The sequence below is a fragment of the Epinephelus lanceolatus genome, chromosome 1, assembly GCF_041903045.1.
Source record: "Epinephelus lanceolatus isolate andai-2023 chromosome 1, ASM4190304v1, whole genome shotgun sequence".
Lineage (NCBI taxonomy): Eukaryota > Metazoa > Chordata > Actinopteri > Perciformes > Serranidae > Epinephelus > Epinephelus lanceolatus.
Window position 1 is genome coordinate 52,614,550 of NC_135734.1, and position 17,951 is coordinate 52,632,500.

A 17,951-nucleotide genomic window follows, 5' to 3' on the forward strand; every position below is an offset into this window, starting at 1 on the left:
AAAAGTAAAAACTTGGCTGTGGGAGGAGTTTTAGGAGGACATGGAGACTGACCTTCAGGTAGCCTCAAAGAGGTTCAGGCAAGCTGTCAGATGACTCAGGGTGGGTGTGGGGAGCTCAGCCCAAGCTGATTTTCAGAAGGTGAGAACTGTTGATAATATCAATTGGAGAAAGGATCACTCTGAGAAACAGATGAAACCATCTTTTCCTTTTCACAAACAGAGGTCAGTGAGGAAGTTAAAGAGCTGTACAATGTCAAGGTGGATGAGATTTGTCCTAAAATGTAAAAGTCTCTTGACATTATTGGTCTTCGTTGATTCAGTCCTTAAGTGTTGATTGAAGGTGTTAAAGTAATAAGATACTGGAGGGGTCACTGGAGTTTGTTCGTGTTTTTGAACTCGGAGAAGGTGTGGGGTACTGCAGAAGTCTGGGATACTGTGTGACTATCAGTGTTTAAGTGTAACGGAATGACAGTGTGTTTCTATTCTCAGCAGGAAATTAAGTCTGTCCTCAGTGGGCATTGGGTTACACCCAGGTTGTTCCCTGTCACAGATTCTCTTGATGATCTTTATGGACAGAATCTGAAGGTGCAGCTGAGCAGTGGAAAGTGTAGGTACCATGATCATAGGATTGTACCTTTACTTCTCATGGATGACGTGGTTCTGCTGGCTTTATCAGACTATGACTTCTAGTGAGCACTGGGTTGGCTTGCAGCTGACTCTGAAATGGTCATGGTGAGAGCCAGCACTGTTTTCTGGCAGAGACAATGGATCTGTACCAGAGGGTATCTTGGGATCTTGTTCACGAGGAGAGGATGGAGCATTATTGGGCTCACTGGACTACACAGATGATTTGTTTATTTGTGCAATTCTAGACTGGACATGTAAGGCATGCCCTGTAAGTTAAATGGACTGCACTTATATGGCACCTTTCTAGTCATCTGACCACTCAAAGCACTTTTTACATTGTGAGTCACATTCACCCATTCACAAACACACATTCATACACTGGTTGCCGAGGCTACCATACAAGGTGCCACCTGCTGCTTAGTTTTTAGCGCAGTCATACACCGATGGAGCAGCCATCAGGAGCAATTTGGGGGTTAAATATTCTACTCAAGGATACGTCAACATGCAGACTGGAGGAGCCGGGGATTGAACCGCTGCACCTCTTCTGATTAGTGGATGACCCGCTGTACTTCCTGAGCCACAGCAGCCCCGAGTTCAGCCCTCTTTTAATTGGCTGCTCCTTCATGTGAAACTCCAGTCCTTATTCACCATTGGTCACTGTGACATGTGACCCACAACCTCACCAGATCAATAGAAAAGGAAAGCTCCATTCTTTTCTCTCTTTCTCCTGAGACCTCCTCAGAGGAGAGTCCTGGGTGCTGGAGGACCTGCTACGCCCCCTACCCTGCCCTTCTCACCTCTGCTGCATGAATCAGCGAATAATGGCTCTCTAAATGTGACCTGTTCAATAGATACAGAAAAACTTCCAGATGGTAGAAGAGCCCAGACAAGATAGTGCTTCAGGCAGACACAAACTTTCCAAGCTAACTTTTCAAGCAAAGGAGAATAAAGTGGAGCTAGCTGGGCACAAACAGTCACCAGTTTCCTCTGATCTGCACCACTTGAATCCAGTATAGCAAAAACAACCCTGGAACCACAACTCTTCTGAGCCAGGATCATCCACAACAGAAACCAGCCAGCTAACAGGCAGCACAACAAAGCAGCTCTTCCTTCCATTCATGGACTGGTAATGTAAAAACTGCACATACCATCAGTACAGTTGTACAGGCTGAGTAAGATTGTTTAACTTTTGTTAGCTTACGTGTATTGATTTGATGTTATTCAGTGAGTTTATTGTTTTCTTGTGTTTGTAGTGAGATTATTGGGTAGTTTGGATTTATCAAAGCTAAGTTGATGTATTTAGCTAATGCTTCACACAAACTGAGTCTTGTATGCTACTAAACATTCCCTTTTACTAACTTGGCACCTTTATACAACACAGATAACACACACATTCTCATATGATTTAGCTTTCAAACATAAGTACTCTCAGAGTGGAAACTCAGAGTTCCCGCCTCAAAAGTTTTCTTAATTTCTTGTCCTGACTGACATCATGTGGTCCAGCAGAGCTGCACAGCTCTGAGCAGCCATCTTGGTTTTGGCCATCTTCACTTTAAAAACACATGAAGAAACAAACAAAACATATTATGATTTTCTTCAATGATTACTGTTGTTGGTTTCGTTATTCAATCATCAATTTGAATAATAATCACAGCTGTAATAATTTATATGTTCATGACTTTTTCTTTATTTTGACAGCACAAATCTTTACATGTCATTCCAATAAAGCACACTGAAATTGAACATTTAAAAAGGTAAATGAATCCTCAGAAGCTGTGTTCACACATGCAGCCTTCATACAGATCAATACATACATAACAACAACAATATTTATTTTTTTACAGAAATAATAAACTATGATAAACTTGCAGGTAACAAATCCAGTGAAGTCAGAGCCGCTTTATTAACATACAGACCAAAGTATATAAAGTAAAACCTCGACCCATCATTTGTCAATGAGAGATTAAACTGTGCATCCATCTATCAATGATCATGATCATTGACTTTATACTAAAGTTTCAAGTGAGCCATTTGATTTCCTCACAGATTATTTACCACATATGAACATTTAAACTGACTGAACTGTACCAAACATTGGTGAAAAGACACTAACAAAAGTTTGAGTTAGAAACAAAACCACTGTTCTTTCTTCAATAATCAGCAGCAGAGAAACTGTAGATTCTCCCTGTTTGTTCAAAGTAAACTAGACATCCAGGAACAGTCAGCAGAGAAACTGACCTGAGATCTTTGGGGTCAAAAATTTGGCTCTCCAATGATAGATGGAGAGAGAAGTGAACCATTGTACGCTTGTTATACTAAACACCACCTTCATACTAAAGACTGTAACCAGCTGTGGTGTTTTGTCTCATAGACCTTCAGTGGTAATATCCTCAGTCCATCCACACAGCCAAAGAATGGAAACAGTCTCTCAGTGAAAGTGTGTGTGAAGGTGTGTATGTGTGTGTTAGTGTCAGAATCATAGAACGACAGCTTTCCTCTGTTCCAGTCCAGATTCACTCTGATCCTCTGGAGCTTCTTCTGCACTTCAAGAACAGTTGATGGAGCTGGTAGTGACCATGCTGAGTATTTACCTTTATAGAACATTATTCTCCACAATCCAGACTGTATGAGTCCCTTCCTCTGGACAGACTCTGCTAACACACCCAGTATCCAGCCTGTACTGTCTCCAACCTCGACATCCCAGCTGTGAGTCCCTGAGTTAAAGTCCTTAGAGCCCAGGACAGACCAGTGTTGATCAAACCTCTCTGGATTATCAGGAAGCTGCTGCTCCTCCTCTGCTCGTCTCACACTGGTCAGATCTTCAGACAGGATGAGATATGGACTAGCAGTGTTTGGATCCAGGATCACAGGAGTGTAAGAGACCATGTCCTTCATCTTGTTCCAGATGTTGAAGGTCAGGTTGCCCAGGTGTTTGGCCTCGTCTATCAGAGCTCCTGAGAGCAGCTGTGGATCATCCAGCAGGGGGCGCTGCTGGACTCTGTCCACTGCAGCCTTGTAGTTGAGCAGGAATGAGACGTCTTCAGCTCTCAGCTCGTCCTCTGTGGCTCTGACTGTGTCTGAAAGAGCTGCTATCTCTCTGCTCAGAGCCTCCATCTTCTCCTTCATCATCTGACTCTTCTGGTCCTCTTCCTCCCTCAGTGCAGCCATCCTGGCCTCCTCTTCCTGTTCTAGAAACTGGTGAAGCTTCTTAAACTGCTCCTTAATCTGCCTCTCTGTGCGTCGGGCCTGGACCTTCATGTGTTCTGCTGTTTGTTCACACTTCACTTTAACTTGTTCACAAACCTTTAACTTCTCCTTTAAGGGCTCCAGAGTTTCCTCAACTTCCTTCTTGTGTTGTCGTGCAGCTTCATCGACGGGTCTGAATCTGTGCTTGGTGTGTTTTTCTGAATCTCTGCAGACGAGACACACTGGCTGCTGGTGGTCCAGACAGAAGAGTTTGAGTTTCTCAGAGTGCAGACTGCAGAGAGCCTCTGAAGCTCTCTGATCTCTCTCCTGTAAGAAGGCCTCACACAGGTTCAACAGGAACAACAGGATGTCTAAAGACGTCCTGACAGACCGGACAGCAGAGATCCTCCTCTGATCTGGAAGCCATTTAGTCTCTGAGTGAAGCTGAAAACACAGCAGACAGAAAGTACAGTCAGTCATGGCTCCCCTCCCTCCTCTACTAACTTCACTGAAATTTACTTTGAGTGGTGTTTTTAGTCAAACTCACCTTCAGTGTGTGGAGTGTCAGCAGGTTGAAGCAGCAGTGTTGGAGTTTTAGCTGAACTCACTCACAGGAAGTTGTTAGTTTGGTCTGAAGGTGACGAAGAATCACAAACTGTTTCCTGTTTGTGTCATGTGACTCTGGTGAAGGGTGGAGCTTTGTTAAAACTCTGCTAAATACTGTTGATCCATCAGTAACACAAAGGTGTGTCTCATTCCACAAACAGCTGCCACACCTCTGAAGCTTGCTGTTATACAGGTTTGACCACATTTTATCTTCACAGTACAGTGCAACTTAATCTCCACTGAGCTCATAAAATATCATTCAGTTGTTTGGCTGTGATGGAGCTTTTCAAGAACAAACTGTGTTCTGATTGTGTGGCACACTTGCCAACAATACAATAAGGACTGTAATGCAATGATGTAGTGCCCAAATCAATCAAAACTTGATGAGATTAAAGTGTCTCCATTTTGAGGCAGAAAAGGTCATTGTTCACTGGGCTCCGTCCGTCCATTCATTTGGCAAATAACCCTCGAGTTATGAGTGTACAAGGCCATGTTCTGTTATATTCATGTACTTGGTAACACCTTGTGCCAAAGGCCGATGATTGATTGAGGCTGTGCAGCAGTGGACACTTGCGTGTATTTTGGATTAACTTTAATAATCCCCACGGGGAAACTGGATTGCCACCATGGCACCTGTGAACAGAGGAGCAGAGCTGTTAGCTGATCGAGACTTGGTGATGAGTTGGATCAGGTGGAGGGAGATGTTATTTTGGACTTGGTGATGATGAGGAGTACTGCAGAAGTATGGGATACTGTGTTACTGTTCGTCTCTCAATATAACTGGAGTGAGAGTGGTGTTTGTATTCTCAGCAGGGAGTAAAGTTTGTCCTCAGTGGGCGTTGGGTTACACCACAGATGTATTAAGAGCATACAGCATTGGTGGCGGGGTTTGTTCGTTCCTGTGAAAGTTGGTCAGTGGCGCCAGAATCGCTCTATCTAATCGCATTATAAAATTACCCAGATTGGCCCTGCTTCCGCATCATTAGGCCCATACAGCAGGCACACTGGAGACTTGCAGCCATTGAGCGTGGTCATGCAGCTGTCTTATAGTTTAGTGCTCCGCTTACTTGAAAGGGGATAAAATGAATTAGTCGTGCTGCTCTTTTAGACCTTCAAATGTTATTGGACCAAATGGATTAAATCTTGATATCATTTTGCAGGGATTGTAATGCTCAAAAAATGTATCCACTGAGTCACAGACATGTTTTTTCAAATGTAAATCTATGGGGAAAAAGTATTTTGGGTGCAATGGCATCATGTGATAGACCCCAAAAATTGCAGTACCACTGTTTGGCCACTACAAAAATTGGCTTCAAATCCTATCACACTTTCCAGGGTCTGGGTTACAGCCGGTTGTTCACTGTCACAGATTCTGTTTGTGATCTTCATTGATGGGATCTGAAGGTGCAGTCATAAAGAAAAAAGAATTGTATGGTGACCTAGGGATTGTATCTTTGCTTCTCATGGATGATGTGATTCTACTGGCTTTATCAGACTGTGACTTCCAGTGAGCACTGGAATGATTTGCAACCGATTTTGAAATGGTCTGGATGAGAGGCAGCACTGTTTTTGAGGTCATGGTTCTGTGCCAGAAGGTCGGTTGGGGTCTTGTTCACAAGGATAAGATGGAGCCTGAGATTGAGAAGCTATTTGGCAGACCAGTATGGCATGTTGAAGAGAGTCCTATCACGGCATGTTGGATGGTGACTGAAATAATGAAATCACAGATATGAGCTGGTAAAATGAATTTGCTTGGCAGGGTGACATCCTGAAGGAACTCAGAGATTCTCCCTCTTGGTGAGGTAATTCAGGTATCTGATTTGTGTGCCCTCTGGACAACTCTCTGTGGATGTATTCCAAGCACATCCAACTGAGAGCACACCCCAGAACACAATGGAGGCTTTACATATCCCATCTGCCCTGGGAACACTTTGGGATCCAATTAAAGGTCCAGATTGATTGATGGGTGGGTGTCATGGTTGTTGGGATCACTGGACTCCACAGATGATTTGTTTATTTGTGCAACTCTAAACTGGTCATGTCAGGTCCTGTAAGTTGAGCCCACCTAAATGTGTCTGCTGTAAAGAGTAAATATAATCATAGAAGGCTGAAAATCACAGGACATGTCTGTTCTGGTTATACAAGTCAGCAGTGTAAAGCTCAAGCATGTGGGGGCCTCCTTTCATATTTAATAGAGGAGGGGACCGGATCTAAAAGTACAGCTGTCAAGATGCCCCCCACCACAGGCCTTCGCCCCACTGGTCTCGAAAAAACCCAGGGTCACCTGCCACACCCTTTCCCCACTTTTTCTAACCTCGGCTCTGAGCAGCAGCCGCAGCCCAGCTCTCTGATCTACATGTGGCCTGTTCCCAGCAGACACCTACAAAACTCCTATAAATGATAGAGGAGACCAGACAAGTTGGTGCTCCAGGTAGACACAAAGATTGCAAGCTAAATTTCAAAGCAAAGGAGAAGAAAGTATAGTTAGAGACGAACTACAAACTCTGTAAGGACAGAGCAACCAGTTTGCTCTGATCTGCACAAGTGGAATATTGTACAGCAAACACTGTGCTGGAACTACAACCTTCTGAGCCAGGCTCATCCACAATGGAAGATCGGCTGCTAACAAGCAGCACAACAAAGCAACTCTGCCTTGCATGCGTGGACTGGTATAGTAGCAACACGGCACAGCATTGTTACAACAGTACAGGCTGTTAATGTTTGTCAATACATGTGTAACATATGTTGATTTGTGAGTGAGTTTCACTGTTGTGATCTCTGTATAAATGAGTTGATGTTAGTTAGCTAATGCTTCACACAGACAAGAGTCGTGCATGTAGTGGAGCAACCTTTTTACTAACCAGTCACCTCTTTACAACATAGATCAGATATACATACAGTTGCATGCAAAAGTTTGGGAACTCCAGGTCAAAACTCTGTTTACTGTGTATAGCTAGGAGAGCACAAGATGGCCTGATTTCCAAAAGACATGAAGATAAAGATGACACATTTCTTTAATATTTTAAACAAGACTAGTTTTTTTTTTCATTTAAATCTTTTACATTTTAAAAATAACAACAAAGGAAACGAGCCTGAAGCAAAAGCTTGGGCCCCTTCATGGTCAGTGCTCAGTAGCGCCCCCTTTGGCAAGTATCACATCTTCTAAACACTTCTTGTATCCAGCTCAGAGTCTTTCAGTTCTTGTTTGGAGGATTTTCACCCATTCTTCCTGCAAAAGGCTTCTAGCTCTGTGAGATTCTTGGGCCGTCTTCATGCTCTGCTCTTTGAGCTCTCTCCACAGATGTTTAATGATGTTTAGGTCGGGGGACTGTGAGGGGCGTGGCCAAACCTTGAGCTGGCTCCTCTCGAGGTCGTCCATTGTGGATCTGGAGGTGTATTTAGGATCATTGTCCTGTTGTAGAAGCCATCCTCTCTTCATCTGCAGCTTTTTTACAGATGCTGTGATGTCTGGAATTTAACTGAATCCATTCTTCCCTCTACCTGTGAAATGTTCCCCGTGCCACTGGCTGCAACACAAGCCCAAAGCATCATCCATCCACCCCCGTGTTTAACAGTTTGTTCTCCAAACATACCTTTGCTCATTGTGTCCAGAAAATTCTGTTTTACCTTCATCAGTCCACAGGACTTGTTTCCGAAAAGCGTTCCTTTGATGTTCCTTTGCAAACTTCTGATGCTGAATATTGTGGTGAGGACACAGGAAAGGTTTTCTTCCAATGACTCTTCCATGAAGGTCTACATGGAAACTAAAATAGAGTTGTAGCTCACAGCTAACTCACTGACTCCAGAGCAACATCATACTTCTTGGTCACATCCTCCAGAGCATCATGGGAGCTGCGGTGCCAAAGCTTAAAGCTTGATATCTTTTTTTTTGCACTATGTTTTGTTTTGTTTTTTTCTGAGACACAGGATATCTCATCATCGTTGTATTTCTGGAACACCGAAACTCTCCTCTGTTCATTCATACACAGATAAACAGTGTCAGACTTTCAAAACTATTCCTCCAAACATCAATTAATCAATGCATGCATCAGTTTGTGGGTTTGCACAATGTGCATTTTAATGGGTCTGTTAGCTGCAAGAATGGGCGTGTGGTGTGTGTGTGTGTGTGTGTGTGTGTGTGTGTGTGTGTGTGCGTGCACAGAGGCTTGACGTCAGCAGGCAGCCAGCAGCTGAGTGGAGCGGTGACATCGTGGCCTTTGCTGCTTGTCATTACCTACCTGCTCCAAGATGAGCTGAATACAAATGAGGCGAGAGGAAGAAGCTGCACACCCTGCGTGCACACACACACACACACACACACACACACACACACACACACACACATACACAGACAGAGCGTTCAGACACACACACACACGCATGGAGACACTGAAGCGCATAACTTACACATGCAAACATAGACAGTGGCAGACAACGAGGCCGAGAGCAAAACAGGTTTGAAGGAAGGAAAGAAGAGCCAGAAAGAGACGGACGATATGGAGGTGATGCGTGAAGGCAAGGGGGGGGGAGATGTAAATGAAGCTGTCGATGCGTTCAAGAGGCCAACTTGAGGAACAAAACACAAATGCAAACAGGAGGAAGGGAAGAGAGGCACAAATACAACACAACACTTAGAAATAACTGACACTAATTAACGAGAGAGAAGCCACACTGAACACACGTGTACTCATGTATGTACACACACGTATAACACACGAAATAAAAGCTCAATCTCTATTTAAATGTAATGTAAAAATAGCTTCATGAGTCATGTTAAAGGAGATTTAAAGATCAAGCTCAAGGTTTGAATATTGAATGGAGACGATGAGATTAACAGCAGGATGTAGTTCTTCTGTATCTGCTGGAACCTGCTGCATTATTTTCACACACAGCAGAACGATGTGAAATAAACTGATTTATGTGATTGCTGGTGAGCTGCATACGTAGCTGCCATCCACACAGACTGTTGTGTCGTCGTACATTTCAAGAGGCAGTAATAATGAGCCACACAGTGAAACAGATCCTGGAGTGTAATGTTGAGGTGGCGGTCTGAACTGTTCTGGTGAATAGCTGTGAAACACTGACAGCCCTGATATCTGAATGATTTGGGAATTAAATGTGCAGAAATAGAAAAGAGACTCATTTTCTGTCTGTGCATAAATTTAAATTTTCACCTGCATAAACAATTTGTTGCTTTTATTGTTTTGTGTAATCTGGAGCAAGGACAAACCTCTGTGATGGTGCATTTAAGAATGCTCTGAAATCTGAGCCTCTGGTGAGGTTAATGCTCAGGGCTCAGGTGATGTCATTCATCATTTTCAAGGTTAGGCAGCTGTATTTGTACAACACATTTCATACACCAGAACAATTCAAAGTGCTTTACAGAGCAATACAATATAAAACACAAGAAAGATACAGATTTACAATAAAATATTTATTTACATTTATTTTACAATAAAAGAGAAAAGATATAAAAGGTAAAAATGTATTACTAAAGACAAGAGGTGCAAACACAGATTATTTAAAATGGAGTTTCATATTAAGTTTGCAGTAGGAGTGGGCGATATGGCCCTAAAATAATATCACGATATTTCGGGGTATTTTTGCGATTACAATATTCTTGGTGATATGACAAATTAGAAAAAAAAGTATTATTAATTCAAAAAGATAGAATTGCAACAATCATTTCACAGCTTGCTTCAAATCTTCAGTAAAAACTAAATAAAAATGATGTTTCATGTCTTCAGTTTGTGAACAACAACAGTAACTCAGAGTCAGATTCACATTCTGTCACAATATTAATAGTTCAAGTAAATCAAATCTAGCACTAATTACACATTTAAACAAATGTCCCCTGGGATCTATATATATATAAATCATCTCTAAACATCAGGCTGTAACCTGTGACAGGCTGTTATGATACAGTCACATATATGGAGTTTATTCACGTAGGTTTCCATCACCAAAGGTTTGTGACAGAATCAGAGAGGAGAGGGAGAGACGCTGTGCTGCTGCCAGAGGAGCCGCTGAATGAGTTCCCTCTGAGCGCTAAGAGAAGGAAAACATTCAGGATGCCACACTTTATTCCACACTACTGAAGCTGCTCCTCTTTCTGGAACCACAGAGGAGTCGGGAATAATTTCACTTTCATCCATGCTTGTTGTTGCCGTGGGTAACAGTATGACGTCAATATGTCAACAAGTCAAGATATGATATGAAAAATTCATATCGTGATGCTCGCCATATTAAATATTATATTAGTATTATTGTGAACGAGATGATGTGGCACCGCCTGAGATGACAATCGGATCTGTTTGTTTAACCCGCATTTAATAGAACAAAGGAAAAACACAAAACTATGCAACACAGATGGGGGTCAGGGGTGTTAATTTCTCACATGATGTCCCAAGGTAAAACTAGTCCTGCGTGAGAACAGCTTTACTGATCTAAATCTTTGTCTGTGTGGACGAGAGGCCAAAACACAGAGGAAAATATCGATTTAGTGTTTCACATGCAGATAAAATCCAGATGAAATTTAAGACACTGTCACTGACACACAGTCACATCTCTGCGTCTGCTGGTGACATCATAAACCTGATCACGGTCCATCTTTGTTTTCTCCTCTACATGTAAATCAGGGTGACGTGAACCTCCTGAGCCTCCTGTTTGAACATCCTGATCTCTTAGATGCAGAGTCACTGACCTTTAATGAGACCAGAAAAATTCAAATAAAACTTTTTGTTTTATTTTACATTTTGTTTGTTTGTTAATGAACCACAAAGCTTCACTTTGCAAGGTTGGATCAACCATAACATGCCACAGACGCCGCCACCGCCTGTCATCTTTAAGTTTGGAATGGATGACCTATCAACATATACCACAACAGCCCCACATGCTACAAATAAACTCTTCAGCTTTAGTGAAGTGCCTGAAATATAAAATGTGACTGTGGCTGTTAAATCTTTCCTCTGATAAACATCATGTGAGGAAACAGTGAGTCACGTCTCTTCCTCCTGTAAACCAGGATTGCTCGCAGATTTCCAGTGACGTATTGTTTTATTTACCAATCGTGTGTCTCCTGTGTTGGAGGATTTGACAGAGTAAAACGTCCGAGCTCTGACTGCAGTGAGAGCAGACGTATTAAATGTTTGAATCACACACAGGCAGCAGTGTGTGATAAATGTGAACCAGAAAACACAAAGCTGGAGCGCCACATACGGACGCTTCATCTTAGACAAGCGACTCTTACATTTTTAACTTCCTGAAATCTGAAAGAAACTTCTGCACCTTATTTCCTACACCAATCAACTTTTAAAGTCTGTGTTCTCACACACACACACACACACACACACACACACACACACACACACACACGTAGACAGCCAAATCTGTGTGGCTCTGTAACATGAAATAATGCGGAGGGATTAGCCTCTGTGTGCTTAACAGGGTCCCATTCTCATCCTGATAAAAGCTGTTTGCTGTACTCTGAAAGGGGATTTGCTGTATCTAAATGTAACAGAGGTGTATTGTGTGTGTTCTCTGGTGTGAGTGCAGCAGCAGACTCATTCAGGATTAACCGCTGAGAGAATTGGCTTTAAGTTCAGGCTCCCAGGTGACACACAGCACCTGTGGACAGGTGACATGTGACTGTGTGAAAGGAAATGTGCTTCACAGCCGGGACGGAAAAATCCTCCGTCTGATTAACACACTCAGACTTCATACGTATCCTGCAACATATCTATAATCCTTTAAGTTTTGTATCATATCCCACAACAAGTCCAACATTTTGTAACATTTCTCTACAGTGAAGTTACATCTTTATTCAGTGGGAACAAAACTGCAGCCACACGAACATTAAAGTTTGAGGCTAAAGACAGAAATAATGCTGCAGTTTCTGAGCCTGTAAGTCACCACTTCACGTCACGACTCACGACTTCAAACTGTCAAAGCAACATGGCGGACTGTGCGGTTTATGTTTGTTTACAATCACTTCTATCGCCAAAGGTGCCGGTTCCTTCCTCATTTGAGGGAAACAGAGGAGGAGAAGTGGCGCATGAGGTCACAGATGCTGTTATACTTTTTATTTGACCTTATCTGTGTGTTTGGAGACGTGTTTTGTATTGATTTATTCTTGCACTGGAAACCAGCTGTTAGAGCAGCTGCCAATAAGGCGTCAACATTAGCAGTTATATTTTGTCTACTCTCTCACCGTGTATCACCTGCATCAGCACCACATCCATGGGGGCTGCCATTTTTGTTTAGAGCGCTGTGTGACGTCAGAGAGCGTAACTGGGAGTACATCGATCTGGTACGAGTTCACGGGTTGCCTGGAACGCACCGTAAGATTCAAGATGAGGCTCTCTATGGGTGTTAGGGCAGAGCTGATAAAGACTCAGTTTGATGATCTTACATGTAACAGAAGCAAACAAAGACTCTGCATCACACACGGGGACCAAACAGGGATGCATGACGAGTGTTTACACAGTGTTCGATGCTGCTGTTGAGAAGCAGGGCCGTAACACCAGGTGCTCAAGCAGTCTTTGTGGCCCCCACCCCTCCTCTCTGGATCCATGTCTCTCTCACGCACCTTTTCATTAAAGGAATAAAAATAACGCAGTAGACACAGGTGGTGACAGCAGTCACACTGACAGAGTTTGATCACACACCATGACGACGGCCATCTTTGAACCTCTCTGACTGTGCAGCATAAATTAATGATAGTCACAGTAAACAGTGATTTTAACCTGTTCATTTTCTTTTAGTTTATTCTAATATTTATTGAAATTCCTGTTGATTGTATTTATCTTTTAATAGACGTACATTTTCCATTTGAGACGAGCAGGTGAAGGCGTCAGGTGAGCTCTGCTGGAGGCAGGTGTTCAGTGACTCTTCAGTGTCAGCGCTGTGTGCAGGTTAATCATTCAGAATATAACATGTGTCCTGTTGGTGTGCCGAGGATGTTTGTTTTGTTTTGGCATGGTATCAGAAGACGTAACTAGCTGTCTAACTAGCACTGTGTTGAAGTTTAAAACCCTTGACTCTGTGTGTGTCTGAATGGTTTGGTGCAAAGTCCTCTTTACTGACAGAGGTTATTTAATATGAGGGGTTTGTTTGCAGTGTCAGGCACCAACGTTGCTAACTTTAGTCCATTTCTCAGTAGCGTGGTGGTGACATCACTTTCTGAGTCAAATAGCTTTTCAGTAGTGAGGTGATTGATTGGCTGAGCAGCGCGGTGGTGTCCACAAAAAAGCTCTGAAGCACAGCCGACTGTTTTTCTGCAGAAGTCTGGATAATAACACTGAGGATAAGTCATGTGACTGACGCCAGCGCCACACGAGGCATGAAGACGAGGGAAGCACTTCCTGTATGACATCACATACTCATCCCTCAGTTTATTCTGCTCGCTGCTTCGCTATTGGCTTTTCTTTGCAAGTCCCGCCCTACTCTGCTTCTGATTGGCTACACTGCACTTGTCTCTGACGTGTCTCTGACGTGTCTCGTCCACAGACTGTTTATATTTAGTGGATGTGCAGTGAACACCAGAGCAACAGACACAGCAGAGAGGACAGTATGAAGACAGGAGACAGAGACATGCTGATGTCAGGTGTTGTCTGCAGGACATGTTCATGTTCTAATGTGTGCTGTGTTTTATTTATAATGGTTTTATTGAGTGAACAATATATTTAATAAGATTGTTTTTGGATCAGTGACAGAGCCAGAGAGTCGACTGAAAGAGGCCGAGACTGAGACATGCAGAGAGCAACAGGCCGACTGATGATGTCATGTTATTGGAGGACATGTTCACATATCATAAAGTCTTCATTCAGTCTTTGTGTTACCTGCCTGTTTGTTTGTCTGATCACTGAGAAAATGCTGATTTGACATAAAGTCAAAAAATAAAAGTAGCTTTGCAACCAGCAAGTTACTTTTGCTGTTTTCTTGTAGCTTAGCAGCAACATTTCTCTGCAGATTGCTTCAATGTGGTGACACTTTATTTGATGTAAAGTTTATACAGCTGAATCAGAACAGAAGAAATCATCAGTCATTGGAGGCTGAGCATCAAACTGTGCACAGTTTTAAACAGGAAGAGGTTCCAGTAATCGCTCTGACAGCGAAGCTCTTCTTACATCACTACAGAAACACAAGGTCAGTCTTTCAGTTTAGCATCAGCTTCATCTGTTGGTGTTTCAGATAAATGAAATATGGCTGCTATCAAACTCCTCTGTAGCTGCTCTGAAACCGTCTCCACCCGATGCCGTCCACACGCATCACTTCTGAAAACAGCAGCGTTTTATCATCACGGCTTTAAGATCAGTTTTAATGGAGACTTCTTGTTTTGGGTGACGTCCTAAATGCTGCGTCAGTGTCGGCCTCACGCTGCTGTCTCCTGCACAGAGATGTAGAAACAGAATCTGCTGTGATAAGTTAGCACTTCATGAATAAATCAGCGGAGGAAAAGTGTTTTCTTCAGCCCTCAGAATATCTCATTTCCCCGGAGACTCGTGCATCTCCTTATGCAAAACACCAAGGTCACAGAGCGGAGACTTGTTCTCGTCATTAAGGCTCAAACTGCCACTGTCCCACTTGATTTAACAGTGTGCTTTAAAAGGTAGATCCAGTGGTATAAAGAGGAGGGGTGGAGGAGATAGAGACACCAGTGTGCAGGGTGGAGGAGGAGGAGGAGGAGGAGGGCAGAGGGGAGGACAATATTTGCAATGCTAATATCATTTCTTCATGCAGCATGCATTTTATGGCATCCATTAATGTTTGTGTTTTCCACCTGTCTCTCCTCCCCCTCCTCCTCCTCATTTTCCTCATCCTCCTCTCCTCACTTGTCATTTCTTCCTATTTATTGTCTTCTCCTCTCATGTTGTGCTTTTCTTTACTCTTCTCCTCAAAGCGACGCTGTGTCTCCGTACGGCCTCACGCAGCTGCTAACACGACTGCACACACTCAGGTTCCTGGTTTTCAGGTGTCACGTCATTTTAGACTGCTGCTCTGCTGACCCGTGGAAAACACACACACACACACACACACACACACACTGTTCTGCCAACAGCTGAGAAAAATTTAATTATCAATGAAAATACAACCAGAAAAGAAAACGCAACCAAAAAATAATAATAGAACCAAATTTGAAGTAAAATACAAAAATACATCTAAATTCGGAAAATACAGCCAAATAAAAAAAGACGACCACATAAAAATGCAAATAAATAAAAACAATACAGCTTCATTCAGAAAATACTATTACCATATAAAAAATGTAACCAACTAAAAAAAAGGCAGCCGAATATTAAAAAATGACCAAAGAAAAATAACCAACTAAATCCAGAAAATACTCCAAAATAAAATAACACCAATTAAACAAAATATAGCCACATATTAAAAATACAGCCAAATTTAAAACTGCAGCTAAACAGACCTGAACACACACAGAAAATATAACCAAAAGCAAAAACAGCAGAAAATATTATTTATTAACTTCTTTATTTGACCAGGACGAATGCACGAGACATTTCTTCATATGAAATGATGCAAAGCTCACAGGTGTCTCAGCTAACGTGCAGCCCCCTGACACAGGTTAGGTTTTTAGAATTAAAACAGGAACTTTGAGTGAGTCTCACTTTTGTTTTTTATTTCTTCATTTATTTATCTCTTCATAGTTTCTTTTGTGCTGTTTCATGTTTTTAAGCTGCAGTCTGTGAAGCTTTCAGGGCCGCCGTACGTTTGTGCTGGATGCTGAAAAACACACACGCACACATAGACGCAGGCAGTTGTGAGGGGTGCAGCAGCTGTCTGTGATCTGAGGCTGTATCTTATATTATTGCTGAGGTATAGGGGACATGACCTCTTGGTCGGGGCCCAGCTGTGCTGCAGCGTCACATAAATCACTGAGTCACTCATCTCTGCACACACAGGCTGGAGTCCTGCACTGTTGGTGTGCCGCTGTGGTGGAAAGTGTGAGAGGAAACCTGGAGACAAGCTGCAGGACTATGTCCAGTGTGACGTCCTCTGGGTCTCCTTTGTCATTTTGGGGAAGTGTAAATAAAGTTGACTGTTTTGTATATAAACATATAGAGTGAAGTGCAGCAACATGTCGGCGCTCACAGTTTAGTAGACACCCTGCTGATGAGATTATTGTAGCTAAAGAAGGTTGTTCAAAATGCATCGAGAGGCTACAGAGGAGGAGGAGGGGGAGGAGGAGGGGGAGGAGGAGGAGGAGGAGGAGGAGGAGGAGGAGGAGGAGGAGGATGAGGAGGAGGGGGAGGATGAGGAGGAGGAGGAGGATGAGGAGAAGGAGAGCAGTTGAGTGCTGAGAGATAAGATACAGTGAAACAGACTCCCTGGTTGGAGCGAGATGAAGATTATTTCTGATGTAATAGAGTGAAGAGATGAAAACAGGCAGAGGCAGAGAGATGGAGAGACTTGGAGGGATGTCAGGGAAGTCAGAGACAAAAAGAAAAGCAGAGAGATGGAGAGACAGAGACGGCTGTGGCCTTTTCGCACCGAGGTGTCAGTCTGCAGCAGAAGTCACTCCAAAGTCAACTTCTAACACTGTCAATCTGCAGCTGCACACAAACACACGCTCCCATCCACCATCCACAGGGTGAACTGTGAGCACTGTCTCCTGTCGTCTGAGCTGCTTCGCTTCAGTTTCAGGTAGAAAATGAGATGCATCAGAGGAAAGCTCAGAATAACACAACATACACTGAGAGCTGAGCTGATTGGAGGACAGACGACGACTTTCAAGGTTAATTTAGTCTCTTTATCAGTGATGTGGTGATGACTCCTAAACCTGATTTATGTGACTTTATGCTAAGAACATAAGTTTACGTTCAGAACTTCGCGTGACGATGCCCAGCCACTTTTCTTTCCGAAACCTCACCAGTGATGCAGTGTGTCAGGATGCTCTCCATGGTTCCTCTGTACATGATCTCAGGATGGATGGAGTTCACTTTTCTCAGTCTCTGCTGGAGGTGGAGGCGTCGCTGGGTTTTCCTGGTGAAAGCTGTGATGTTGACGGACGTCATTAAAGGAATAGTTGGGATGTTTCGCAGTAGGATCGTGTGAGGCACTTATCCACAGTCAGTGTGTCTTCAGTAGATGGAGGTTGGCATGACTCTGGTTTGGAGAAGCAGACTGGTGTTCCCACAGAGAAGCTGAGTAATGTTCTGCTGTGGGCAATTAAATGGAAGGTAGGATGCGTTCAGGCACAGTACTGAGTGTAGGCCACTTGTGTTTTGGCAGCACAACAGTCAGAAACAGACAGAATAGACCTGAAGCATAAAAACAGACTTTGTGAGTAAAGTGTTTCCTGTTTCGCTTCCTGTGTCGACAGACATATTGATTAAACTGAAACAGCTTCGTCACACAGACGCCTGAAGATTATCTGTACAGAAATCCAAAGACATGTTCAATGCTAACCACTGCACCACTGCCCCACTGCTCCACCATGCCGCCCATGTTCACTCATGGAACTGAGAGTGATAAACGAAATCTGTGAAAGAAGCATTCATCATGTTTTATTC

The 17,951-nt window shown here is 43.1% G+C and overlaps 2 protein-coding genes across 3 annotated transcripts in view; one reads left to right on the forward strand and one right to left on the reverse strand.

Moving 5' to 3' along the window:
* grm7 (glutamate metabotropic receptor 7) overlaps nucleotides 1-17,951 on the forward strand; it is a 427,000-nt gene that overhangs the window by 373,474 nt on the left and 35,575 nt on the right. The gene's annotated exons all lie outside the window — the stretch shown is intronic.
* On the reverse strand, nucleotides 2,331-4,438 carry LOC117257003 (nuclear factor 7, ovary-like). The gene has a single exon (XM_078172007.1). The coding sequence runs from the start codon at nucleotides 4,291-4,293 to the stop codon at nucleotides 2,956-2,958; it is 1,338 nt and encodes a 445-aa protein (XP_078028133.1). The 5' UTR covers nucleotides 4,294-4,438; the 3' UTR covers nucleotides 2,331-2,955.